The sequence below is a fragment of the Leuresthes tenuis genome, unplaced genomic scaffold, assembly GCF_036924035.1.
Source record: "Leuresthes tenuis unplaced genomic scaffold, fLeuTen1.0.hap1 SCAF_10, whole genome shotgun sequence".
In the NCBI taxonomy this organism is placed as follows: Eukaryota; Metazoa; Chordata; class Actinopteri; order Atheriniformes; family Atherinopsidae; genus Leuresthes; species Leuresthes tenuis.
The window spans coordinates 36,402,503-36,430,188 of record NW_027325364.1 but is presented as its reverse complement, the minus strand read 5'-3'; the positions used below and the strand labels follow the sequence as shown (position 1 = coordinate 36,430,188).

General features: G+C 40.9%; 2 protein-coding genes across 4 annotated transcripts in view; one reads left to right on the top strand and one right to left on the bottom strand.

Annotated features, from left to right (window-relative positions):
• The window catches only part of znrf2b (zinc and ring finger 2b), a 43,953-nt gene extending 41,428 nt beyond the window's left edge, over positions 1-2,525 (top strand). The window contains exons 4-5 of the mRNA XM_072395029.1: positions 135-207; positions 348-2,525. Coding sequence (XP_072251130.1) covers positions 135-192 — 58 coding nt within the window. The 3' untranslated portion in view covers positions 193-207; positions 348-2,525. The remainder of the gene's footprint in view (positions 1-134; positions 208-347) is intronic.
• A 2,625-nt stretch (positions 2,526-5,150) lies between these two features.
• On the bottom strand, positions 5,151-27,670 carry nod1 (nucleotide-binding oligomerization domain containing 1). Of its 3 annotated transcripts, none has more exons than XM_072395027.1 (13): positions 27,329-27,670; positions 26,797-26,848; positions 26,439-26,762; positions 26,172-26,346; positions 20,546-22,343; positions 18,067-18,150; positions 17,420-17,503; positions 17,254-17,337; positions 17,062-17,145; positions 16,895-16,978; positions 16,600-16,683; positions 16,401-16,484; positions 5,151-6,384 (listed from the first exon to the last, which is right to left on the bottom strand). In XM_072395027.1, exons 3-13 carry the CDS (start codon positions 26,613-26,615, stop codon positions 6,312-6,314), a joined length of 2,811 nt encoding a protein of 936 aa, XP_072251128.1. In that variant the 5' UTR covers positions 26,616-26,762; positions 26,797-26,848; positions 27,329-27,670; the 3' UTR covers positions 5,151-6,311. The 3 variants fall into 3 exon arrangements, with proteins under 3 accessions (XP_072251128.1, XP_072251126.1, XP_072251127.1); XM_072395025.1 differs by having other exon boundaries at positions 26,439-26,639; positions 26,804-26,848; XM_072395026.1 differs by lacking the exon at positions 27,329-27,670 and having other exon boundaries at positions 26,439-26,639; positions 26,804-27,316.
• Between the last annotated feature and the right edge of the window lie 16 nt (positions 27,671-27,686).

Below are 27,686 nucleotides of genomic sequence, written 5' to 3'. Positions count from 1 at the left end.
CAGCTTACTGACCGCTCACTAAAATGTGCCACAGATGCAACAAAGCAGATAGTTTGCGGACAACGTTTCCTTTCGTTTTCTCGGCCTCACTGTGGCACTCTGTGTATTGACGCTCCTCTCTTCCTGTTTTCCAGCTGCATCGATGAGTGGTTTGAGGTGAACAGATCGTGTCCAGAGCATCCATCTGATTAAAGCTTTTTTGCACAGGTAATGTCTCCAAGGTGTAGATTTTTTATCTCAGAATTCTTTAGCTATGAGGGTTATCTGAGACTCTCCTCAGGCACTGATTGCACTCGGATGCGTTGTATCTGATTTGATGTTTTCTTTTGTTTTTCATTTGATGACAGGTACCCCATCTTTAGCAGGATCTACTAAATGAAATGCAGATCCAAGGAGACTGATGGACACTGTGACCACTGTGATCTGTACACTCCACCGCACGTCCCCCTCCAAATACTGTCCTATCACAGTGTGCCAAATCTCATCCAAGCAATTTTCAGGGATACAAACTTTGTGTTTGTTTGAGTTGCACACGCATACTTAACTCTGAGTGAACAGACTCATCTCCACCTCACACCCTGACAGTCAGGGCATTACAGTCGGCAAAGTTCTTTTGCTGAAGGAACATCTCACCATAACTGCCATTCAAGCAGGAGTTCAGCATCCCTCCAGGTCTCTCTTAACGTCTGGTTCAGAATTGGTTCACCTAAAGAAGTCATGTTAGAACAGAAGAGTATACAGACTGACTGCAGCTGCTGCTCCCCACAACTGATGCTGTCAACTGTGAATATGCTCATATATAATCATAAACCATGAGCTGGAGGTCTGCAGGAGCCTGACCCCCAACTCTTACCAGCCTAAACCCACCGCAGTCTGTTACTGGCAGCAGGAATGAAGATATAGATAAAGGTTTCTATAACAAGAAATGTCCTTTTAATGAGATAAAAACATATTTTTTTTCTGTATTACAGTAAAAATTAAATTAACAAATGTATTTACATAGTAAATGTAATAACATTTGAATCTAATCATGATTAGGTTTTCATTAGAACAAATAGAATAAAGAGAATACAAATAAGCATAGCTTTTAATACATAATATGACATCATATCATAATGGGAGTTCAGAAATGAAATAAAGTTATTGTAAAAACAGATGTTTTGATTTCACTCTGAACTCTCATGGTTCTCGTTTAATAGTGATAACACTTTAAGCAGATTATGTGCCTTGTTTTCTGGAAATAATCACATTTAACAAGTGCGGGTCATCATTCATCACTGTCTAATGACACTTGTGCAGAATGTGGTTGCAGAGGCAGCAGTCTTTGATAGTAGCCCAGGTGTCAGGTGTACAGTTGCTTCTTCTGGGGGTATTCCCAGGCTAGGAAGGTCACACGACCCTCCGCAGTATAATCAGAGTCTGATCCGTGGTTTCCTTTCAGCTGAACATGCCTGGAGTACATCCCTTGTGAGGTTTCCAGATGGTACCTTCGGTCAAATGTCATGAGAAGGGGAATAAAGTGAGCTGTACTTTGAGAGCTTAGCTGGTGAGAGCACAACAGTGAAGTGGTTGATACTGCTGGCTCACAGCAACCGGCATTCTGGTTTAAGTTTACCTGCTCTCTTTGTCTGAACAGAATATGATGTCACATTAATGATTTCTTATTCTGAGAAAAATAGGATGTAGAAACGGGAATATAACCACATCAAGAGGATCTTCTTTTTTTTTTCAGGAGTGGCCTTTATTTAACAATTACTTGACACAAAAGAGGATAGAGAGAGGTGGATGACATGCAGCAAATGGCCCGAGTCAGTGCTCAAAACCAGGCGTTGACAAGCTTGAAGCCTCATGGGGCGCCAAGGGTTAGGGTTAGGGTCAGTCAGTTCAACTACCCGGCGCCCCAAGAGGATAGATTTTTTAGTCTTTGTTTGTTTTGTGTGATCAACTTCAATTTTGACCAGTTTTGTGTTACTGCTGAGAAAAAATGGCTTCTGTTGTTTTCAGTGAGTCTGTCAAACTCGGATTTCATTGGAGAATTTGTCATCCATTTCCTCCTAAACCTCTTTTTCTGTGACTCCAGTAGTGAATGTACTGCTTGTTCCACCATCCTAAAGACTGTTTGCATACTGCATGATGAAGACAGAGGATGTTGCTCAACAAGAGGGGAAGTCTCAACTTGCCTTCACACAGATAGTATTTTTGTTTCCAGGTAGCAGAAGCATGATGGTAGACAGAAGCCTTTGTTTCTGAAATGGACTCACAGGCAGACTGCAACAATCCAACAGGCTTCTGTAGAGACCCAAATCCACTTCTCCCTTACAGCCTATCAGGCAGTAGGCAGGGCTGGAATCAGAAGTCACTGCTACGAGACATTTTTCATGTGTACCTAAAGCTACACATGTTCTCATGAACTGTGCATAACATCGCATATTAGTACTTTAATTTTAACCTCTCCAAACAGTATTGTCTATATACTACCCTACAAAAATGTTACTTAATGTTTACTTTAAAATGTATCTGACTATTGACGAACTTTTCTTTTCTTTGTACATTTTATAAAGAAAAATAATGTATAATGGCCATGCATTATTTTTAATCATAAAAAATGTGCAAAACTGAATTAAAATCCTAAATACAGTGGATACATTACTTTGAACAGAACATGTCTGCCTCTGAAAGACTAACTGCATAGTTACAGCTGCAGCTAGGCTGAGCTAAAACCTAGGTTAAAATAGTTTTTAGTTATATTTATCTTTTATTTCAATCTGGTAATAAAAAAATGTCCATGGAGAAGAACAGAAATGTTGGTACAGTAATTTAATTTAATGAAATATAACAGCAGCTAAGTTAGTTCATGATTCAATTCAATTCAATTCAGTTTTATTTATATAGCGCCAAATTCCAACAATTGTCATCTCAAGGCACTTAAATAACATAGTCCAATTCAAGCCAATTGGAATTCAATTCATTGTACAGACTGATGGAGAAGAATTACACAAATAAACTCAGTCACTGCATCTCCTGTTGTGACTACGTTTTGGTGGTTTAGGTTTTTAAATACTGTGAATGCGTTGTATGTAATGTTATAACTGGTATCATCCCAAATGGGACAGGCAGTAAAACAGAACCTCTTGATTCCTGTAATCTATGAATTGTAAATAAGAGTCAGCCCTAAGGTAACTTTTTAAACTGCTTCTAATAAATCAGAAAACTGAGATTGTGTGTTACTGCAGGATATTTGTCATAGTCAAGTCTGTGATTTTAGACATGCATTTTATATAGTTCTATTTTTGCAGGTAAAGGTATCCAAATTACTTCGATGTATTTGCTATGCTTTACAGGTTACTGTTTACTTCCAAATTCCAGTATACTGTTCATACTGTGATTTTCTGTTGGTTCAGCTATGCTAACAGAATCAATCACTTCAATTTAAAAAGTTAGCTAAGAATTGCCTTTAAAGTCTCAAACTGAATAGTTGTTTCTTTGGATTGGTGAAGACAATCTTTTTTCAGAGGTCTTGTTAAATTTAAGAAAATTGTGGAGACCTTTGTTGTTACCCATTCCACATATATTTATTACAGAGCAGAATTTCATAAACATAATATTGTTTCCACTCCTCATTTGAAATATGCATTCTATTGACAGAGTTGGAAGGCATAAAAACCTAAAAGGAGATATTTTAATGATATTTACAACAAGACTAATCCTATTTCTATCCCTTGAATAAGAATTAATGGAGTAGTTGTTTGTCAGTTTTGGTCTAAATAAGTATGAAGGAGTTCACATCTTTCTAACAAGATAACGTTTGAGATGGGTGAAAAACATAAGAATCCTTTCATGGTGCAGCCTTCTCCCCTTAAAAGTGTTCATAAAGTCCCAGTCATGCAAGGTTTGAAGGTCGTTTTTATAACCTTGAGTTCTACTTTATGGAACTACAGCTGAACTACTGCCGTCCCTTTAAAGCACAACCTTACATTGTTTTTGAATGTCTGTTAACTCGAGTCGTTCTCTGGATGGAATGACCTGAGGGATCTATGCGTAAGTCACTGGGGATGAAATGAACATTTGAGTTTTGGGATCCACCCTGGGATATTCATGAATATTCATCATGCTAAATATGGAAGCCTGAAAGCCACAGATTAGCTGAGCCCTGTAGCAGTAGAAGGTTCCCCCCCACAGTGTTGGTGCAGCACCTCTCTCCAGTATAACGTGAGAGCATTAATGAGGACTTTCCTCTTTCATTTGTCTTCGTAGCAATATTGTGAGCATGTGCCTCATTGAAGTCACAGGCCTTTTTTCATGTCTGATCATAGAGCTGATTTTTGTGAGCAGGTTTGACCCTGTCTTTTTATTTCTGTCTGAATTTGAGCAGAAATGTACAACACAGCTGGCCTTAATGGAGTCATTATAGCAATAAACCTAATAATCATGAAATTAAGTTCACAAACGTTTGGAGCTGCTTAACTTCTATGAAGTTTCTGTTAATAGAAATGTACTTATCCCAACAAAGAATATTTTATTTGTGCAGTTTAATAACAAATATGATTATGATTTATATAAAAATATATATAAAAATGTAAAAAAGAACAAGAGTCAGAAATCATTGTAGAATCATTGTGTTGGGCTGTGGACATGGAGGACCTTCTGGGTCATTCCTTATGCTGAAGAAGCCTCTTCCGTTCTCTGCTTGGTGGTCACGCATAGTTGTGTAACACTGTCATCACAAACAGCTGAGGCCTTCCCTGGTTTTATACATATATATATACATATATATATATATATATATCTTTTGACTTGTGTATGGCATGCCGTTCAGGAAATTAATCTTTGAATATATTGAATGAACCTTGAATATATTCAGAGTTTCATTCAATATATTCAAAGTTTCATTCCATATATATCAAAGATTAATTTCCTGAACTGCATGCTATACTTGTCACAAAATATATATATATATATATATACATTATACATACATATATATATAATATATATATACATATATATATATCTTGGCAGTTACACTGACTGGTTGAGCAGCAGCTTGTCTGTTTGAAAGAGTGTGGTGTGTCCTCACTACATGGAGTACTGTGTGTGAGGCGCTAAAGATAATATACATGAGCCAGTAAAAAGCTAGTCTGGTGCATTAATAACATTTTTACTGTTTATTTCTCTGCATTTTGTGAATCACAACAAGTGTTAGATATGAGCTGTAACAGAGTGTATGCTGTTCAATATGACAAACAAGGAAACAAAGACACAACAAACTTGTCTTTTATGTACATGCAAGTACATACAATATCTTTGGAGCTTGCGTTTTTTTCTGCTACCTATCTAATATGTCAGGTATCTAATATGGAGTTAAGTGAAATGTCATTCCTTTGTGCTCACATTGTTTTAGTCAAAGACCAGTCTTCTCATTTGGACTCCACCTGCACTGGTCCAGTTACTCGAAACCAGTAGATTAAAAGGCCCACTGCACATATCACAGCTGCTTCCAGCCAGGCAGGGAGAGTCCAAAGAACAATGCTAATGAACTGCATTGTATTTCATCAAGATAGAAAGCTAAAAAACAGCACAAACAGCTACTGGGACATACAAGATCAGCTCCTGAATCCCATGTCCATCTGAAACAGGTGACAGTTGTACGATATTATTCAGGTTTTCCTAATGCTGCGTTTTCTTGGGGAATATTTTCCATATAACACAAAATGCAAACATTATTATATGTCAGTTTTCACTCACTAACAGTCCAAAATGAATAAAATGGTTTACAGTAATTATCGCATACAAAACTGCATACAGGAAACTCTGCTTTGCACTTCATCACTATTTCCACTTCCATTTTTAACGTAAAATGTTTTAATCATTTCATACATACATAAACCACACATTTTATTCAGTTAAAATAAAAGGTTCATAAAGAAGCAAATAATCCCCAGAATTTCCAATAATGCAGATGGTGTGACATCAGATGAGAGCATACAGAATAACATTAAATCAAATCAGCATGATGCTACTAACACAGCGCTTAGATGAGCATTTTTACCAGTAGAAAACGACAGTGGTTCTTGCTCAGGAATGCTGCCTTTTGACTCCAAAAATGAATTGGTTAAGGATGTAGATTCCCAGTGAGAACCAAATGTCAGTCTGATCCACAGTTGGTTATTGCTGGTTCTAAACTTGTAAAAACTGGAGCGTTGCTGGTGGTCAGAATGTTTGAGCTCTATGGTTCTCGCATACATCTGATGCAGGAAGCAGAACTAAAGCAGCTCCAAACACAGCTGCAGATAAAGACATGACTCAGGCAGTCAGTGTAGGCGCAGCCGTTTCTCTGAAACAAACTGTCTCTCTTCTTCTTCAGAGAGCTGGTTTCCTCTCACACTGTGGGGACAGAGTCACATGGCATCAGGCTTTAATTCAAACACTTCCACACACTCAGAGCTTCCTATTGCTAATATTACTGAATGCTAATATTGTGCAGATTCTTTCAGGGTGCATTCACTCTAATACAGAGTTTCATTTTCATCTTTGATCTGCAGTTACCAAACTCAGATCCTTAAAGTTTACTCAGCAGTGCAGTTGTTAGTATTTATGCTTCATTATATAAGACAGTTTAAAGCTAGGTTTAGGATGTCTGTCTGATATATATCACATCTATTGATTGTTTTTAGTTTTTGTTTCCCTCGTGAACTTATTACTGTTGTTAGTCTTTAATGCTCATCCAGAAAAGTCAAATGTTACTGTCAAGATAGAAAATAAAAAGGATTGATTCCCAAAGAACACAAAACTCTTACTTTCACCTGAATTAGAATTTCAGATATTCATTTATTGTGATCATTTAAACGATTCACACTATATTTTTTGACATTATAATTTGTACTGCAATTTTCTCAAACTCAAGAGCGATATAAGCAAAATAAGCCATAAGCTAAGAGCCTCACTTCCAACCCAGAACTCTAAATGATGCAAGAGGAACTAAAATTGAACAGTATCTACTGCTGAGCTATACCTGCACTCAGCAGATACACATTAAGGGGTCCAAATTATTATTTTTTTTTTTTTAGCAGTAGATTGACAAGAACATGTTTAACAGGGCTGACTGTGGAGAAAACTTCTTCAGGCAGCCAAGCAAGAACAATATCAAGAATGCAGGAGAAAGCGGTCATATGGAAGATCGTGTGCTCTAGCCATGGGAGGGAAACTGAAAAGAAACAGAATTAACATGAGAAATGAAAATGCTGCAAAAATTAGGCTAGATTTGAGTTATTTTTCACTTTATTTATACAATGAATTAGGAATTTATCTGAAAGTTCAGCATCACCTTCTGGAAACGATGAGGAGGATCCATTAACAACAGTATAAATTTCCTTTAACAGTGTTCTAGGATAGTGGTTGTTACAGGATGTCAGTTGTGGGAAATAAGATGATCTTGCATCCTTAACTGCTAATTAATTAGCATTCAATTCTTAAAGGCAGTGTGGGTCTTTTGAGGGCCTGACTGTGATCATTGATCCACTGGGATTTATTTCATTTCTGTTTGCTAGTTTTAAACGGGAAAATTTAGTGGAGGATGGAGTAAACTATATTCTATAAGTTTCACCCTGGACTGTCGATAGTGTAGGAAAATAGAACTAAAACCAAATGAGAGCTACAACAGAAACACACCATCAATTCACAATAAAAAGGTAAATCTAAATATTAGTTATAGAAAGTAAAATAACTTCAGCATATTGTTTATTGCAGAATACTTCCTTTAGTCCGGAATAAAGAATCAAATGACCAGAAAATGTGCTGCAATGTTCATAGTCCTTTTCAGGTCACATTCTTGTGGCTTTGCGGTAAGACGTATTGCATCACTTCCTGTTGCATTGTGTGTGCACTGTGACATTTCTCGCTCCTCTTGAACTACTAATAATCACCTTATTTCTCCCTATAATTTACACATCTTGCATAGTTAACTCTATCCCATACTTGTTATATTCTAACGCTCACTCTTACAGATCTTTAGTCTTTATTTTTCACTTCTTAGCGGTGTGTCGGGTTCTCTAGCTTAGCATGGCTACCAGTTCTCTTCCTCTATCTCCTGCTTTCACCTGCTCCGTGTGTCAGATGTTTAGTTACTCCTCTGCCTCCTTTAGTGGTAATGGTACATGGAACAAATGTAGTCTTTTTGTAGTTTTGGAGGCAAGGTTATCTGAATTGGAAGCTCGGCTCTGCACTGTTGAAAACCACCCAATAGTGAGCCAGGCCTCTTTAGCCAGAGTGGCGCCAACTAGCCTAGCTAGCTCTATTAATTCAATTAAATTCAATTCAATTTTATTTATATAGCACCAAATTACATCAATTGTCATCTCAAGGCACTTGAATAATATAGTCCAATTCAAGCCAATTGGAATTCAATTCATTGTAATCATAATCCAATTCATTCATATAGAGCCAATTCAAAAAATAATATCCTAGCTAAGGAAACCAACAGATTGCACCGAAACTTGTCTTCAGTCCAATCTCCCATCCTGAGCCTGAGGGACTGTGGAAAGGAACGACTCCCTTTAACAGGAAGAAACCTCTGGCAGAACCAGAACCAGGAAGGGTGGCCATCCGCCTCCACCAGCTGGGGTTTGAGAAGACAGAAAAGAGGGAAAAGAGGGGGGAAAAACACCATTCAAAGGCTAACACCTTTGAATGGTGTTATCATAGGGTATTAGTCGTCCCCAAGCAGATCCCAAGCAGCCGGGACCTCAGTGTGGCTGGGTGGCTTTCAGGAAGAGGAGTCATAGTCCTAAAGTCAGGCCCATGGTTCACCATCAACCTGACCACGTTTCAAACAGATTTTCCCCACTCAGCGACACACCCGCTGAGGACAAAACCCTGGTAACTGGCAGCTCTATAGTCAGAAACGTGGCATTAGAGACACCAGCGACCATAGTCAAATGCATTCCAGGGGCCAGAGCGGGTGACATAGAATCCTATTTAAAACTGCTGGCTAAGGATAAACGTAAATACGGTAAAATAGTTATTCACGTCGGCGGTAATGACACCCGGTTACGCCAATCGGAGGTCACTAAAATTAATGTTGCATCGGTGTGTAATTTTGCCAAAACAATGTGGGACTCCGTAGTTTTCTCTGGACCCCTGCCAAATCTGACCAGTGATGACATGTTTAGCCGCATGTCCTCATTCAATCGCTGGTTGTCTAGTTGGTGTCCAGCAAACAACGTGGGCTACATAGATAATTGGCAAACTTTCTGGAGAAAACCTGGTCTGATGAGGAGAGACGGCATCCATCCCACTTTGGAAGGAGCGGCTCTCATTTCTAGAAATATGGACGAATTTATTAGTCATCCAAAAACATGACATCCCAGGGTTGAGACCAGGATGCAGAGTTGTAGTCTTACACACTTCTCTGCGGCTTCCCACCTGATGCTGCCCCCCCCCTCAATCAAAAAACAAGTCATTGTAGTGGGTGACTTTAATATTCATGTAGATGTTGGAAATGACAGCCTAAATATTAACTTTAATTCTATATTAGACTCTATTGGATTTTCTCAAAGTGTTCACAGACCTACTCACTGCCTTAATCATACCCTTGACCTTGTGCTGACTTATGGCATTGAGAGTGAACAGTTAACAGTGTTCCCTCATAACCCTGTCTTGTCTGACCATTTTTTAATAACTTTTTAATTTACATTACTTGACTATACTACCTAAATTTTACTCCAGTAGAACTTGACTCTCTTGTTGACAGCACTATAGCTTCAATGCGTACAGCACTGGACAATGTTGCCCCTCTGAAAAGGAAGGTAATCAGTCAGAAGAGGTTGGCTCCTTGGTATAATTCACAGCTGCTTTAAAGCAGACTGCAAGAAAGCTGGAGAGACAGTGGCGTTCCTCTAATTTAGAAGAGTCTCAATTAGTCTGGAAAGATAGTTTAATAACGTATAAGAAAGCACTTCGTAAAGCTAGAACTGCTTATCATTCATCATTGATAGAAGAGAATAAGAATAATCCCAGGTTTCTCTTCAGCACTGTAGCCAGGCTGACAAAGAGTCTGAGCTCTGTTGAGCCATGTATTCCTTTAACTCTCAGCAGTGACGATTTCATGAGATTCTTCATCAATAAAATTGTTTCTATCAGAGAGAAGATTGATGGAATCCTTCCCATTATTATCACTGATGTATCATCAAGTAGAGCAGCTTTAGAAGTATCTTTAGAACCTGATTTGTATTTAGACAGCTTCTGTCCCGTTGATCTTTCTGAGCTAACAACAGCAATAGTCTCTTCTAAACCATCAACTTGTATGTTAGACCCAATCCCAACCAGACTGTTCAAGGAGGTTTAAAGGAACTGCATTAGGCTGGTTTAAGTCATATTTATCTGATAGATTCCAGTTTGTTCTTGTAAATGAAGAATCTTCCTCACACACCAGAGTAAGTCATGGAGTTCCTCAGGGTTCTGTGCTTGGACCAATTCTTTTTACTTTGTACATGCTTCCATTAGGTAACATTATCAGACAGCATGGCATAAATTTCCATTGTTATGCTGATGATACTCAGCTGTACTTATCTATGAAACCAGATGAAACCTACAGGTTGGTCAGGCTACAAGCCTGTCTTAAAGACATAAAGACCTGGATGACTCAGAACTGTCTGCTTTTAAATTCAGACAAAACTGAAGTTGTTCTCTTTGGACCTGAGCGCTTCAGGGAGAAATTGTCTAGTTATATAGTTACTCTAGATGGTATTTCCTTGGCTTCTAGTTCTACAGTGAGGAACCTTGGAGTTATTTTTGACCAGAATTTATAATTTGACGCACATATAAAACTGGTTTCTAGGACTGCCTTCTTTCACCTTCGTAATATTGCTAAAATCAGGAACATCCTGTCTCAGGGTGATGCAGAGAAACTAGTTCATGCATTTGTTACTTCAAGATTGGACTACTGTAATTCCTTATTATTGGGCTGTCCCACATATTCTCTGAAAAGCCTCCAGCTGATCCAAAATGCTGCAGCCAGAGTTCTGATGAGAACTAACAGGAGAGATCATGTTTCTCCAGTTTTAGCTTCTCTTCATTGGCTCCCTGTTAAATTCAGAATAGAATTTAAGATTCTTCTTCTCACATATAAAGCTCTTAATGACCGAGCTCCATCATATCGTAAAGATTTAATTGTAAGATATTTTCCTAACAGAGCACTTCGCTCCCAAACTGCAGGTTTACTTGTTGTTCCCAGAGTTTCTAAAAGTAGAATGGGAGGTAGAGCCTTCAGTTATCAGGCCCCTCTCTTGTGGAATAAGCTGCCAGTAAATGTCCGGGAAGCAGACACCCTTTCCACTTTTAAGATTAGGCTTAAAACTTTCCTTTTTGATAAAGCTTATAGTTAGGGATGGCTCAGGTAATCCTGAAACATCCCATAGTTAAGCTGCTATAGGCTTAGACTGCTGGGGGACCTCATCTGTCACACCTTTCCTCACTTTGCTCTCTTTTTCCCCCTGTTTAATTTCTCAAATGATACTATGTACATGTGACATTATTGTGGTTATTAACTTGTGTTTCCCTGTTCCAGCAGGTATCCTTTGAATGGTGTTACGGTGTTTTTGACCCCCTCTTTTCCCTATTTTCTGTCTTCTCAAACCCCAGCTTGTCGAGGCGGATGGCCACCCTTCCTGAGTCTGATTCTGCCAGAGGTTTCTTCCTGTTAAAAGGGAGTCGCTTCTCGCCTCGTGCATGCTCAGAATGGGGGATTGGACCGAAGAGTAATTTCGGTGCAGTCTGTTGGGAAATCGTTTTTGGATTGGCTCTGCATGTATGAATTGGACTAATTTTGAATTTGATTTATATATTTTAATTGGATTATGATAACAATTATCCATATCCCTTGGAAGAAGACAGCATCAAGTTCAACTCTAGCTAATCTCAAACACACAGTACTCAATGTCAGATCTTTAAGTAACAAATCATTCTTAATTAATAGGTTTATTTCCTCTCACAATCTTGATTTACTGTTTTTAACTGAGACAGCTAATGCAGTCCTGATTGAGTCCAAGTCCATCTCGCTTCAATTATGTGTCTGAAAAACTAGAGGGATGGGGGTGTGTGTGCCATATTTGTGCCATAGGGCGGCTGTAGCTCGGGAGGAAGAGCAGTCACCCACCAATCGGAAGGTCAGTGGTTCAACTCTGGCTTCCCCCGGGCTACATGTCGAAGAGTCCTTGTCACGTTACCCCCCCCAGAGTATCATTGGGGGTATGAATGTGTGTATGAATGCTTTGAGTTACAACCTGCCTTTTAGACCCAATTCCCACACCGTTTTTTAAAAACATTTTATGGATTCTTTGAGGAACAGCTTTTAAACATTGTGAATTGCTCTCTCCAGACGGGTGTCCTCCCCACCTCTTTTAAAACAGCGGTGGTGAAGCCCCTTCTGAAGAAGAGCAATTTATGCCAATTTATGGCCTGTATGCAACTTACCATTTTTAAGTAAAATATTAGAAAACTGTTTTATAACCAATAAATGATTTTTTAAACATGAACAATATTTTATAGAAGTATCAGTCTGGTTTTAGGCGGAACCACAGTACTGAGACAGCCCTTGTAAAGATTTTGAATTATACCAGGTGCAACTTAGATAATCATAAACTCACAGTCCTGGTACTACTGGATCTTACCGCCACCTTCGATACAGTAGACCATCACATTTTATTAAACACTGAGGAACCTGGTACTCTAGTTCTGTTTATAGCTAGACTAGAAAAGCGCTATACAAGTACAAGTCCATTTACCATACTCAGGGATAATATGTGTATGTGTCATTCAAAATGGAGATAAAATTATCTTCCATACTTTATATCACTATTTACAAACCACCACATAATTGTTTTATTGATGATTTTATTGAAATACTTTCAATTGTGTGCACTTATTTCGACTGTTTAGTCATAACAGGGGACTTGAATGTGCATTTAGATGTAGCCCAAGATAAGCAAGCAAAATAACTCACTGCTGTCCTTGAAATGTTTGGTCTAACTCAGCATGTGACTAAGCCCCCCCACAGCAGAGGGCACACTCTGGATGTGCTCGTTTCAAAGGGTGTCGTTTTTTCAAATGTGGATGTTGTCGATGTTGCTTTATCTGATCATTTTTGGGTTTTCTTTGACCTGTCTGGGTCCATCCAAACCAGCATTTGGGTCTGCAGTTGTTATGGGTCTGGGAAGACTCATAAATGGCAGCATAGGGACACAGTTAACAGAAATGATTAGGTTTGAGAACACCCCGTGTTCTAATGTTGATGTTCTTTTGAATTCTTACACATCAAGTGTTTTAAATGTTTTGGATACCATTGCTCCTGTCAAGGCCAGAATGGTTAAAAGTAGGCAAAGGGCACCGTGGAGAAGAGAAGAGTCGGTCAGGGCACAGAAAAGGTGCCTGAGAGCCGAACGGAAATGGTGCAAGTCAAAGCTCCAGGTTCATTATGAGATTTACAAAGAAAAGCAATGTGTGTTCAGCCAGACTTTGCATAGAAAGAGGGAGTTATTTTACTGAAATCATCAAAAACTCCAGTAACAACTCTTGTGTCCTGTTTTCTACAGTAAACAAATTACAAACCCTCCAGTTTCTCTGCCTTGAGAATGAGTTTGCAATATTCTTTAATGACAAAGTTCAAGGCATTAAAAATGCAATAATTTCCACAACACAATTAACTACTCTGCAGCCAGCAAGACACCTCAAGCTGACACATTTCACACCTGTTATGACAAAACAGTCTGAGGTTGTCAACTTGCTGCCTTGATGAGTTGCCCTCTAGATTTCTAAAGTCTGTGCTGAGCAGTTTTTTACGACAACTCGCTCATCTAGTTAACATCTCACTTCAGACTGGAACATTTCCAAAGGCCTTAAAACTGCTGTCATTAAGCCTCTTCTAAAGAAGAGCAATCTTGATGCCACAGTACTGAACAACTACCAGCCTATATAAAACCTGCCATTCTTAGGCAAAGTTCTAGAAAAAGTTGTATACCAACAGCTTTCTGACTTTCTCCTGTCTAACAATGCTTTGGACACTTTCCAATCAGGCTTTAGGCTTTAGCCCCCCCCCTCACTGCATCGCACAGATCAGTGTATGGATGCAAAACAATTTTCTCCATCTCCCTCGTGGATCGCCTACTGGACACGGGGAATCGACTGATTATCTCTGGACTGCTTCCCCCACCTCGCTACGGTAACGTCACCACCAGCCGCCTTCGTCACCTGTGGCTGAAGGGATATTGTCTGAACAAAAGTATCCCTTTTGTTGACAACTTTGTAGCTTTTTTTAAACAGGCCATACCTTTTTAAACAGGACAGCCTCCACCAAAATCAGGAGGGTTCACGGCTTTTATCAGTTAACTTCAACCTGACTGTCCGGTCCTGTACCACAGCCACCCCCTGACTAACCGCTAAGTCACATGCACATAGACCCCCTCACTCACCCCCACCCTCCCCCACTACACGTTTCATCCCCACTATACACTCCTTTCAATCAGTAGACCCTTCTCCGCCAGCAGTATCTCAGGACATTCACACTATCAAAACTCTCACTTCACATAGACAGTTAAAACCCAGAGAAGTGTTTTTAATATTCCCTTAAAATGCCACGTTGAGAGCGTGTTCAGCACTGACATCAAAATGGCTTTGCTGAACGTACGCTCTCTTTTAAACAAATCTTTTATCATAAATTATTTAATTTTAGAGCACTCCATATTCCCGGAGCACCCCCCACAGGACTCCACGAGGGACACGGTCGAACGCCCTCTCCAAGTCCACAAAACACATGTAGACTGGTTGGGCGAACTCCCATGCACCCTCCAGGATCCTGCCGAGGGTATAGAGCTGGTCCACTGTTCCACGGCCAGGACGAAAGCCACACTGCATCTCCTGAATCCGAGGCCCAACTATCCGACGGATCCTCCTTTCCAGTACCCCCGAATAGACCTTACCAGGGAGGCTGAGGAGTGTGATTCCTTTGGCTGCTACCCAGCTCACATAGCACCCGACCCCCTTGGCCCCTCCCACGGGTGGTGAGCCCGTCGGAAGGGGGACCCACGTCATCGTTTCGGGCTAAGCCCGACCGAGCCCCATGGGCACAGGCCCGGCCACCAGGCGCCCGCTGTCCCATATCCGGGCAAGGGATCACGAGGTCCAAATTTTTTGTTCATCATAGGGAGTCTTTTGAGCTGTTCTTTGTCTGGTCCCTCATCTAGGATCTGTTTGCCTTGGGTGACCCTACCAGGGGCTTGAAGCCCCGGGCAACATAGCTCCCAGACTCATTGGGGCACGCAAACTCCCCCACCACGATAAGGTGACAGCTCAGGGGGGAGTTATCAGTCCCCTTATAAAACCTAAAACCTAATAATCAGGTTAGAAATCTAGGGGTAAATGGACTCAGACCTGAACTTTAACAGCCACATTAAATCAATAACATCAGCAGCTTTTCACCATCTAAAAAACATTGCCAGAATCAAGGTAATAGTGTCTAAACCAGACTTAGAAAGACTAATCCATGCGTTTGTCTCCAGCAGGATAGACTACTGTAACGGCTGCTCACTGGGCTCTAAACGGGCTGTAAGACAGCTGCAGTACATCCAGAACGCTGCTGCTCGAGTCCTGACTAGAACCAGGAAATACGACCATATTAGTCCAGTGCTTAGGTCTCTGCACTTTAAAACAGTTCTGCTCTGTTCTCTTCATGGTCTAGCGCCAAAGTACATCTCTGACATGTTAGAGCCATATGAACCAACTGGGACTCTAAGAACCTCAGGGAGGGGTGTCCTGGTGGTGCCAAGAGTCAGGACTAAACAAGCTGAGGCTGCGTTTCAGCTTTATGCTCCTAACATCTGGAACAGTCTTCCAGAAGATGTGAGACAGGCCTCAACTCTGACAAAGTTTAAATCCAGGCTGAAAACCGTTCTATTTAGCTGTGAATATGACAACTGAAAGTATTTTATCTGCTCTCTTTGCTTTTAATTCAATTAATAATTATTTATTTTCATGTTTTATGGAATGATTTTATTTGCCTTCTTCTGATTTTATGTGGCTGTAAAGCACTTTGTGTATGAATTGTGCTCGACAAATAAACTTGCCTTACAATGAATTGGACTCCAATTGGTACCTTGAGATGACATTTTTTTATGATTTGGTGCTATATAAATAAACTAAATTGAATTGAATTGAATCACTGATGCCTTTCGCCCGATGACTGCTGGGAGAGGCTCAGCCCACCTGCTACCCCACCGACAGATTGACGGTATAGAAAATGGATGGATGGATGGATGAATCACTGATTGATAAAAGCTCAGTGTTAGCAGTCTCATACAAAGCAGCTTTGACGCCATTAGGTATACTGAAAACTGAACTCTCAGTGTTCTCACCATATCTCTTTCAGCTCAGTGTTGTGAGACAGAGCCTCTGCAAAATGCCGGATCCCATCTGCAGTGAACTGGTTGCTGATTAACCTGCAAACAAGTATATACAAGTGAGTTATTGACAGTCGATTTCTGACCAGCAACACCACAAGTCCAACCATGTTGACACAGTGAGAGCATGCTTAGGAATGAATTTTTTCCTCACCAGAGATGGCTTAGACCAGTGTTTGCTTGGATCAACTCAGCCAAATATGGAGCAGCATCATCAGTCAGCTCATTCTGCACCAACCTGCAGCAGCACAAACAGACACTGATTCCAAACAGCACTCTGCTAGGACCCCTACCTATGACCCAGCCCAAGAGTTCCTGCTCATCCATAGACTTAATGTTTGATAACATCAAGAAGATATGAATCTGCATCTCAGGAGAGCCGTGGTGGCACCACATTACTTAACATGTCCCTGACATAGACATTAGCTCAAATTAAGTGGCTTGCATACCAGAATATCCTGAGGACACTGTTCTCTTTCAGTGCTTCTGCCAGGCATTCCCCCCCTTTTGATGTGATGCCGTTGGCTGACAGACTAGAGCAGAGAAGAAGACAAACAATTCAAGTCAACGTATTCAGATCATTTCCTCTGTTCTTTTTCTTGCCTGGCCTTCAGACCTGAGGTTGGTAAGACGCGAGTGGTTCCGCAAAGCTTCAGCGAAAGCCTCTGCTCCCTCATCACCAATGCTGTTCCCCCACATCCTGGAAGCAAAGACATCAAAGCTCTCAGGTCAGCTGCAAACATCTCAGCCTGTATTCCACTGATGTCCAATGGTAATCCAATCTTAAACATCCCTCTGACAGACTTACCCCACATCAAATATCGAAGTGCTTTTCTGAATTGCACTGGCCAAATATCTCCCACCAATGCTTGTGATCCTGTTTTTACCAATCCTATAAAGAAATAATGGCATAATCAATTCTGTAACTATTTTTTCATTCTTTTTTTTTTTAACTGTACAAGTCAGAAACATACTTGACCACTGCCAGCTTGGGGCATTCCTCAATGATTCGTGCAACAAACTTGGCTCCAACATCTGTGATGTGATTGTTGTAAAGCCTGAATAAGGAAATATATCAGATCAGTCTTTATTCAAATTTTGCTCAAGTCTACATTAACCGTTTATTGATAAAAAGTCAGAAATTATTGAAAGCCATTTCCAGAGTCCAATATGCCTCTATAGCCTGACCAATGGGCCTAAATGTTAACATATTATTATATTAACACAGTTAAATGGGGTCCATCTTTACTAAAGAACATTCACAAATACAGTAATGCACTCACACAACATTAGGCAGTAGTCCCAAAAGTACCTTTTTACCTGTTATACACAAAATACCTCCACCCATCACAAGGGTCTGCAATTTAGTTTTCACACATGACAGCATTGACGTTTTGTTGGTTCTGTTTATTAATCACTGAGCATAATCATACTGTGTGAAGAGAAATAATCTCTGTCTCTTTTGGGAACATTTGTGTTTCCAAAATGCTCCAACGTGGCTGTCTTTTGGTCATTTGGTCCCTGTCACAGGAGCTACAACTTGTCTGGTTGTTAGAAGAGAAGAAACAATCTGAGTGCACATTACTCAGTTTTAGAACAACTGACACAAATACTTACTCACCCCAAAACCTCCACAATTTTGTGTCTGCACAGCTCCTCTGCCAGAACCTCGATGCTGCTGTCTGTCAGGTTATTGACACACAATCTGAACACAAAAGAACAAGTAAACAGACCACAGAATAAGTCTGAATATCTGCCAGTGTTGAGAGGTAGCTTCAAAGTCTGCTTACCCTTAAGCAAATTTCTGCATAAATAAATATGATCTAAAACACCAACAGATTTCTACATAAACTGATAAAACCCCTAAATTTAACAATTATGGTAAAAATATTATACATATATCTTATATTACATATATATACATATATGTTAATTGAAAAAAATGTTCCAGTAAGACATGTGTAAGAGGGGCTGTGAACTTAAAGAGTTTTCAATTGTTGGTTCAATGTAAATCACAACACATATTTATGGATTAATCAAAAACAAAAAGGATTGCTGAGACCTTCAGAAAAAAGTTGTTCAAGTTTTGGGTTGTAAAATTAATGTCAGAATCTCAGTACGGGTTCAGAGATTTCCTTTAAATGGGCAGCACTTGTTTTTAAATACTAAGGCATTATAACAACCCCAGAAACACACCCGTTGCAGAAGGAGATGCTGGTAAGAGGGAGTGAGCAGAGAAAGGATCAAATGTTTGATCATTTAAATCAACAACAGGATCAGACTTTTACAGCTAGAACTGAGAAATGATTTCATGTGAAATAAAGAATGGGACACTAAAGTAACCTCTCAAATTCAAATGTGAAAAAAACTGGTTTTACTGGGGAACACAAGACTTAAAAGTAAAATGAGAGCTGGGGACGATTATTTTCACAGAAACAAAAAGATATAACGTGACTAATAGCCCAGTGTGGACAGAACTGTAAGCAAACTGAGGATCATACTCACATTTTCTGAGACTGTCCAAAGTTAAATTCCAATGTGTGAGAGACTGAATCAGATTGTTAATAGCATCTTAAATACTGACTTACAACTGAAGCCTTTGTTCCTTTGTAATGGAATTACAGAAAATAAAAATGTGTTCATTATCCCACAGAACATTATAAGTGTACACTGACTCAAACCACCAGCTCCCACTCTGCATTCAAGGAAAAGAAAGACTTCCTTTTCAGTTACATCTTTGAATCAGTGGGCTTATTCTGGAAATGTATTAAACACACACCCCCACACACCACTCTGAAGATGAATACCTGTTTATTCATTTTTATGAGATAATATGTCATCATGACTGTATACGGTTATTCTTATTATTTTATACCCATTTTTCCACCAGACAGGCTCAGAGCAACCAAAGGCATTTTCACATGGGAGAAAATAAACTTCCATGAGACCATCATCAAGAGAACAACTAACAGCATGGCAGGGCTGCAAGGGTGGTCAGAACCCTGAAACAACACTGCTGTCCTGTCCCAAAGTTGGCAGGTTACAACATTCCTGTCCTTTTGTTTCCAACCCCTGATCACCTCCACATTTGGCTGCTTCTGGGGGACAGACCATCCCAGCTACCTGGCGTAACTGCTTTCCATCATCTCATTTCTTCCCCAGGCTTCTCCCCACTCAGCTCCAGACCACTGTTTACCCCAGCTGGGTAACACTCAGCTTAAACTATAACCTCATCACCTTTTCTTGTGCATCTGCCAACCAGCTAATCTTGTTTATCACCATTTATTGCTCTCTAGGCCCTCTCCCAGGCTGTCAGTACATCGTCTCATTCCGCCTCCAACTGCTAGTCAACTATATTCAATAATCCCATGTGTTGTTAATAAATTACCTTAAAGTCAACCTCGGTCTGCTTTTGGGGTCAGACCCATTGTCTTGTGACATGCCTGTTTGATAAAGATCATGTGGTCAAGCCAGCCAGTGTACAAATGAGAGCAAAACAGTATAGCTGAACTCAAATGTTCTGTTATGGAGATATCCATTTCACAACAGTGAATATCTCAATCCAGGTCACCGCCACAAGGGACTGAGTTGGTACATTTGCAGACTTCTCAGGCTCTTTTTGTCAAAGTACCCAGCAACAAATCTAGGAACTTCTGGATAAACATTCACTCATTTTCTATACGTTTTAATCTGGTTCAAGATGACTGAGCTGGGCTGGAGCCTATTGGCAAGAAGCAGGAGGACAGGCTGCCAGTCCATCACAGGGCCAACACATAGACCAATAACTCCCTCCTAAAGTCAGTGTGGAACCCTGTGAGGTGACGGAGCTAACCAACGTGCCGCCTAAAAAGTTTTTAAGACATTATTAAGTGAATCTCAAGGTAGAAAAATTCATCCAGTAAAACAATAGACTTGAACACACCAGTGGTGACCGGTTTAAGGGTCACATAGCTTTGAAGCTAACATACATATTATATTGGTTCATTTGAGAATTAAGAATTAGAATTGTGTGACTTCTGATGTTTTAGGTCAGATATACAGTATCAAACTTTTCCAAATAGCTTTCATGCACCATTATAGGTAAAACACATTCAACTCACCTCACAACGGTCATTTTGCAAAAGGAAGGTTTGAGCTGCTTCACCCCATAGTCACTGATATTGTTGTTATCCATGTCGAGTCCCAGGAGCTTCTGGCGGTGCTGCAGGACGAAGTTTAGGGCGGTGCAGTCTCCTGAATATATGTTACAGTAACCCAGCTTGATAAAGCCTGCTTTGATGCCTTTTGCTGTCATCTTAGCAATGTCTTTGCTCCCCGTCTCAAAGATACACCTCAACATCCAAAGAAAGTTGGGCAAAACATGAACCTTCTTGCCCTCGTCACCATTGTAGTGAGGCAAGCCCTGCAGGTGGGACTGGACACTGGTGGACAGGTAAGACTTTAATAAAGCCCGTTTCTTCTTTAATAAAACAGGAGACATCAAATGCTGCATCAGGCCCATCTTGTTTTTTGACAGGAGTCCACACAAGAACAGGTTAGTGAACTGAAGGTGCTCATTTGTTGCAAATGGCTTCTTTTCACTTGGTTTTACAGAGGAGTTGATACATGCAACTAAAGAAAGACAGGATGCTTCTGTTCTTCTGCTGCACTCTGTAAAGAACTTAAGGATGGTGCTGGCAGCAGACTGCTCATCCAGCACCAGAGCCAAAGCAGCCAAGAATGACTGCAGGGTAACGTGGATGAATTCAAATGTGGCCTCACAGTCACTGACAGGTCGAAGAAAACCCAGGGCCAGGTCTTCCTCGGTCAGACCACACTCACAGATCTCCTCTTGGCGGCAAATGAAACTACCTCTCTCTAAACTTCCAAGTGCCAGCTTAGAAAATGCAGCGAGGGGCCTGAGTCCTGCTTTGAACATCTCTGAGGTACAGCGTGTGCTTTTCTTCAGCAGAGAAGGAGCAGGTGAGGCTGAGCGGCTGAGGAATACCTCAGAAAGCAGGAGAAAGATGTCAGTTAGTGTGATGCAGCTTTCAGGCAGATGAAAACTGTCATGCATTGTGTGCAGGTGCCTAAAGCTCTTGAATACAATCCAGCAGAAGAGTGGCGTGGAGCAGAGGCCACAGAGGTAGGGGCTAGCATCCAGCTGAACTGAGACCAGGTCTCGGTGCTCCTGCTTCTTAAAGTGCAGTTCAGTGTAGGTCTTGAGGTGATCTAGGGAGAAGCCACGCAAAGCCACCTTCTTCCTGATCACTCTGCTTTGCATCTCAATCCCTGTTCGGGCAGTCAGCACCTTCTTGGAGCCCTTGAGCAGTTTCCCACAGAGCAAGCTGATGAGCAGCTGGAGAGAGTTAGCCTTGTCCTCTGGTGACACCACTTCAGGAACATTCATCAGGTCTAGATCTTCCTGAATCTCATCATAGCCATCAAAAGTAAAAAGCACTTTTTCAGGGAAGCGCAGGATGTAATTAAAGACTTCGTTTTCTGGATCATGATCCGGGTAGCAGTTGTGTTTGAATAAAAGATCCCTGAGGGAGATCTGTTCTGTATCACTGAAGATGCTGAACATTCGACAGCGAAACTTGAAAAAGAAGATGGCATCTGTCTGCAGCTCCTTCTTGGACCAGAGGTCCTGGAGTTTCTGCAGGAGGATGGACTTTCCCACACCAGCATCCCCCATTACATAGATGATTTCACCTTGGGGATTGAAGATGGCATCATCTCTCAGGAGCTGGTCCAGACTGTGTAAGAAGCCCAGACTTTCATTGCAGTCACTCAACACTTCCATGACAGTGTCGGTGTACAGGTCCTCCAGCCGCGTCTCGTCTTGCTGGCCATACGACATGATGAAGCTGGTGTCCCGGCTCATCTCACGTCGCAGCTTCTCACTGTACCTGCTGACTTAAAGGAAGCACACTGTCAGTATGCTACTTGTTTCAGACAAGACAAATCCAAACAGATGCAGATAAGCTCTCTCAGGGACTTCGGTCATCACACTGACTTCCCTTCTCTGAGTGAACAAAGAACCTTCCTGCTGACCTGAGCAGTTTCTGCAGCAGAAAGGGACTAATTCAACCTTGGTCACAGGACTCCAGTCTTCAGTGGAAAACGCGTAGGAGTGCCATCTTAGCTCACTATTAGGCTTAGTGTTTACTTTATGAAAACTTAAGACAGTTATACGATGGCAGCTGGGAATATATGTATAAAACAATTTCAGGCCAATCTAATGAAGAACCATCATTCTTTGCCAGAATTCTGCAAAGGTCTCCAGCAGACAATAGTGAGAATGTGGAGGAGTGGTGTTTACAACAAGCAGTGAGCTGGGGGCCAACCACAGCTCTGCTGTGTGAAACTGTTAAACTGTTAAGAACATCCAAGATGTGAGATGACTGGACTTTGGAATATGCCTCAACAGGGGATTAGTAGAAAGATCTTTAAATGGGACACCCTTCATAAATAAATTACAGTTTGATGTCCTGCATAAACTGTCTCTTAATAAACTAAGTAATAACAAAACATGATGTGGTGTGTGAGACCTAAGCATGTTCTCTGAATTGCTGCTTATTGTACAGTGTGTACGTTGTACAGATTTCAGTGCTAGTCATCTGGATGGATGATTAAAGCTGAGTGAGGAACAGGGAAATAATTGTATGTGCAAGTGATTTAATTCAGTCAGCAGCAGACAGATCCTGCTTTTAATTCAAGTTTTGTTCTTGTTTACATTTAAAGAATCTATACAGCTGGGTATTCTAGTGCCATGTTTGTGTGTGCTACTGTGCATTAACCATCTACTAAGCATATCCAATATGTAGGACTATCTTCTCCTACACACACATGCGCACAGCCACACAGTGCAGAGACAAACCAACAAAGCTACAAGTGAGGAAACAGAACCGATCTTGAGTGCAGGACGAAACCTGGCCTACACTCTGAGCTCTTAATCAGTTTGGATCTATCTACATGACAGATTTCAGGAAGGACCTGTACAGGAGTGCAAGTGAAGGCGGGATGCCCCGCTCTGATAGAGCTTGGCAGCTGCTTCCCTCGTCATGGAACCACACATTACAGTCTGGACTAAGACTGTAGGGATGGCAGAACCAAATGAGATTCCTGCCAGACACACAAAGTCACAATCTGCATCTTGTGTTCCTGTCTGTGTTTTAGTCTTAGTCTTTACTCCCTGTCCTCAGTCTGTCCACTCATCAGCTCCACTCACTTCACCTGTTTCTTCCCTCAGCTGCCTTCACTCACAAATCCCCCAAATTCAAATTTGCTTTATTGGTATGAAACATTGTTGCCGAAAGCTGAAAGATATACTGAGACATACAATTCAATTCTGAAACAATTTTTACATGATATATTTATACAATTACATATTATTTCCATTAGATACATTTCATTTGAAATACATGAACTACTTTAAATGAAGCCCGTTCTACACCAAACAGGCAGAGGTATTATTGGGTTTTGCTGTTGTCTCTCAGGCTGTGACATGTACTCACATATTTTGCTGCCTCTGTGACACTGACGCTGTGTTCTCCAAGCAGATGTTTCATTTTCTCCTCATCAGAAAGGGTGTCAAAATCTTTAATTTTTTTTCTTTAATTTAGTTGTAATTTCTTCAACCAAGTGTTGCTCTGTCTCTGCCTGTCTGTATGGACAGAGCTGACAGCCGCTCCTCTCTGGGCTGTCTGTGTCGGCCTCTCTCTAAGGCAGTGATTCTCAGTTCCGGTCCTCATGACCCACTGCCCTGCATGTTTTCGATGTTTCCCTCCTTATCGGGCCGCTGCAGAGCTTGATGACGAGCTGATCATTTGAATCAGGTGTGGTGGAGGACTGGAACTGAGAAACACTGCTCTAAGGCCAGGCTGTGGTTGCTGAGTCTGTACATAGTCAACGTTTTCCTCAGATAATCTGCCTTGGAGTTTTGTTTGTTTAGGGCCAAATAGCATTGGAGTTTGCTTTGGGTTTTGGTTGCAGATAGTTGGTCTAATTGTCTTTTTCTTTAGTTATAATTTGGTGGGTACCGAGGAGGGCGGTCTCGGTGCCCTGTGCTGTTGGAGCTGAGCCGGTGGACCAGCTGGACCAGAAGGGACTCCTTTCTTTGCTCTCCTCTTGGCATTGCAGGGCTTTGTAGTGGTAGGAGCTGGGCTCGCTGGCTTTGAGGTGCGGGTAGAATTTTATGGTTCTTTTTTTGTATTCAAATTAAAAGGGGAAATTGTCCTAATTCAGCTCGACATCCATTGTTGGGGGTGTTCCTTTGGACTCTGAGAATGCTCCTACTGATCTCAGTATGCATGCTTTTGATTGTGTGTTTGTCCCGTTTTTCAAAGTCTTGATTTGTAAGAGGGCCCCATACTTCACTACCATACAGTAAAACAGGTTCAATTATAGAGTGGGATATTTTGAGCCTCCTCAGCATTTAAACTCCCAGTTGTGATACACTCTTTGTCAGATCCTCACTGTCACTTATGATGTAGTATCAGGTTTGTCATTGTTCCTGTCAGGTTTTCATAGTCATTGTTAGCTTTTTGTTTGCTCCTATGGTTTTGTTTTGTCAGTTTAGGTTTTTTAATTCCGGTTTCGCTGCGCTTTGTGTTGAAGTTTCTTTAAATAAATCAGGTTTTTTTTACTATAAAATCTGCATTCGGGTCCTCATCTCCACGCCAACGCCACATATCCGTGACACACAGAGGTTCAGAAGGAGCATCAGCCTGTATGACTGGATTTAAACAGCTTTAAACCAGCCTTTAGACCAGCATTAAAGACCTGAATTTGACTCAGTGAAGGTCAGTGAGTAGTGGAGGGACTTGTGGCCTTTTTGAGCAGCATATGCCCTGCCCAGCTCTAGACCACCTGTAAGGGTTTCACTACGCATGCTGGGAAACCGGAGACTTGTTGGAAAGAGACAGATGCTGCAGGGTCAGAGGAGGAGGACTGGCTGTCAGTCATCAGTCAGATAAGTACATTTTATAATCTGAAAGTTCGTTGTAAGAGCATTATAATGCTGTAATCCATAATCATCAATACAATGGCTCCAGAAACAACTGAAACCTAAAACAGACCTGGAACTGGGCTTCTCTAATTGTAACTTGGACATTACTGCTGCCTCCAAAGGATTGTATCATACACAGCAGGTCAGATCTCAGACTGAGATCATCTGTTGATCATCATCATATGAGGGCAAGTATCCTCTATTTGCTGCTCATGGTGAACAAATAATAAAATGATAACTAAATATCATAAACAAAAGAAGTATAGATGGTTTATCATAAAACCGCATTTGAAGTGAAACTGTGTTGTAAAGATATTGTTGTCAGAGAAAAAAAAAAGTGTCCAACTTAAAAAGGGTTTTTTTTATAAAATGCTGACAGAAAGTCCTGTTGAGAAAAAAAGCACACTGTGGACATTGGCCCTTTATCCTTTTATGGCATAAAATTAAATGATTTTATACATGTCAAGGTCACCAGTTTATGCAGCGTGTTTCTATCATTCTTACACTTATTATGGTACATGACATCAGAGACAGGGAATAATGTCTCCACTACATTTTATTTGCCCTGAAAGTTCACAGCTAACCACTAATAACTCAGCAGTTAACTGAATGTTTAAAAAAAAAAGCACTTTCAATGATTAAAGTGAAAATATGTTGAGTAGTGAGTGAGAGACCTGAGTGTAGACAGAGTAGCAGAAACACATTAAATCCATCTTAATGACTTTAATACTCACTGGGGTCTGTGTTAACCACGGTCATCTGTGTTACTGCGTTACTTGGGTTGAAGTTAATCTCTTTCAGCCATGGCTGGAGGTCCACATACGCATCACATAGTTTAGATATGATGAACATTAAATATTCACAAGCCTCCTCCCCTTTAAATTGGATTAGCTCCAAGATTTTGCGTATCTATAAAATAATGACAGAAAACAGTCAGTGTTGGTTGCAGACAGTTCATCTTGGACCTTAGACCACTTTAAATGTCAAAGCAAGGCTCCAACCTGATCTGCCTTGGTGACCGTGCGCTGAACAATCTCAACATCTTCCTGACAAAAGAAGCCACGACCCAACAGGTTATCCAGGAGGCACTGAATGCTTCTGAGCCTGGACACCAGCAGCTCTCTGTGGCAGGTGAGGATGTTGAGACATGACTCTTTGGTTTCCTCCATCTGCCCCATGTTAACAGAACGGCCGTCAGCTGTGTGGAACAACAGAAAACAGGACAGGTACGCTGTCCTGTGGCTTGTTTAAGCATGACACAGTGCTGTTTATAAGGTTGCTAATACTGTCACTGCTACTCTCTACTAAATGAGCAAAGAGAACAACTGCCTGGAGCAGAAATCACCAGCTGTGGTAAACATCACAGCAACATCATCTTGGCTTGATTGACCAGCTGTGGAAATGCAGCTTTCTATAATAAAGTATGATTGGAAAAAATCACACATCATAAACTATTACAGTTATTTTACCAGCATAATTCAGCTAATCTATGATTGAACTAATCATTTCAGTCAGACTAAGAGCAAACAATGAGAGGATTACAGCTGCCAGTGGGGTCCAACAAATCTGTGGCCAGCAGCCCAGTCAGGGTCGGATAAATAAGACTGATGACCAGGAATAATTCATATACTTCATGACACTGACGTCATTCAATATCACGCCCAAAGATAAAGCATGTTTACCTGTGTGAATAAGAAACAGCACACAGTGTATGGATGAAGCAAAAATGGATGCTGTTTATAAAACCCTGAGTTTAGCTTCACAAAGGCAACAACACCTGAGCAAAGTGAGAACAGGAACTAACACAGCAACACTGAACTCTGCGTCAAAATGAACTACTTTCCATTTCCACCTGACATTGTCTGATCGATTTTACGAACAACTCACCAACCTGGTCACTTCTGTTCGATCCAAATGAAGCCCTGGAAACTTTGTCTAAAGATTACCTGTGAATAAAGGTGAGTTCAAAAGAGACACGTAGCTGAAAAAGCGCTATTTTGTGGCGTCTGTTAACGCCACCAACATCGCGGATGGTTTTCAGTGTCACATATCAGCCCTATTAAAGGCTAACTGTAGGCTGCTGTACCACGGAACGCAAACTTCACCCGTCAACACTGGTCTCGTACCACCGAGCTGTATCCACGCCGAAATGCTGCCAACTGTCGTTAAAAAACCGTGTTAAGTGAAGCTAACTCCAGGTTAGTGTCACAAATAACCGTTAGGTTTTTACTGTACATGACAAATACAGC

Excerpts from the sequence above, each read along its gene's own strand:
- nod1 (XM_072395025.1), bottom strand. Across the intron at positions 16,979-17,061 it reads TCGCGTCTTACCAACCTCAG|TCTGTCAGCCAACGGCATCA; the intron begins GTCTGAAGGCCA and ends TCTCTGCTCTAG. Across the intron at positions 6,385-16,400 it reads ACTGAGCTGAAAGAGATATG|TGTGAGAGGAAACCAGCTCT; the intron begins GTGAGAACACTG and ends CTGTCCCCACAG.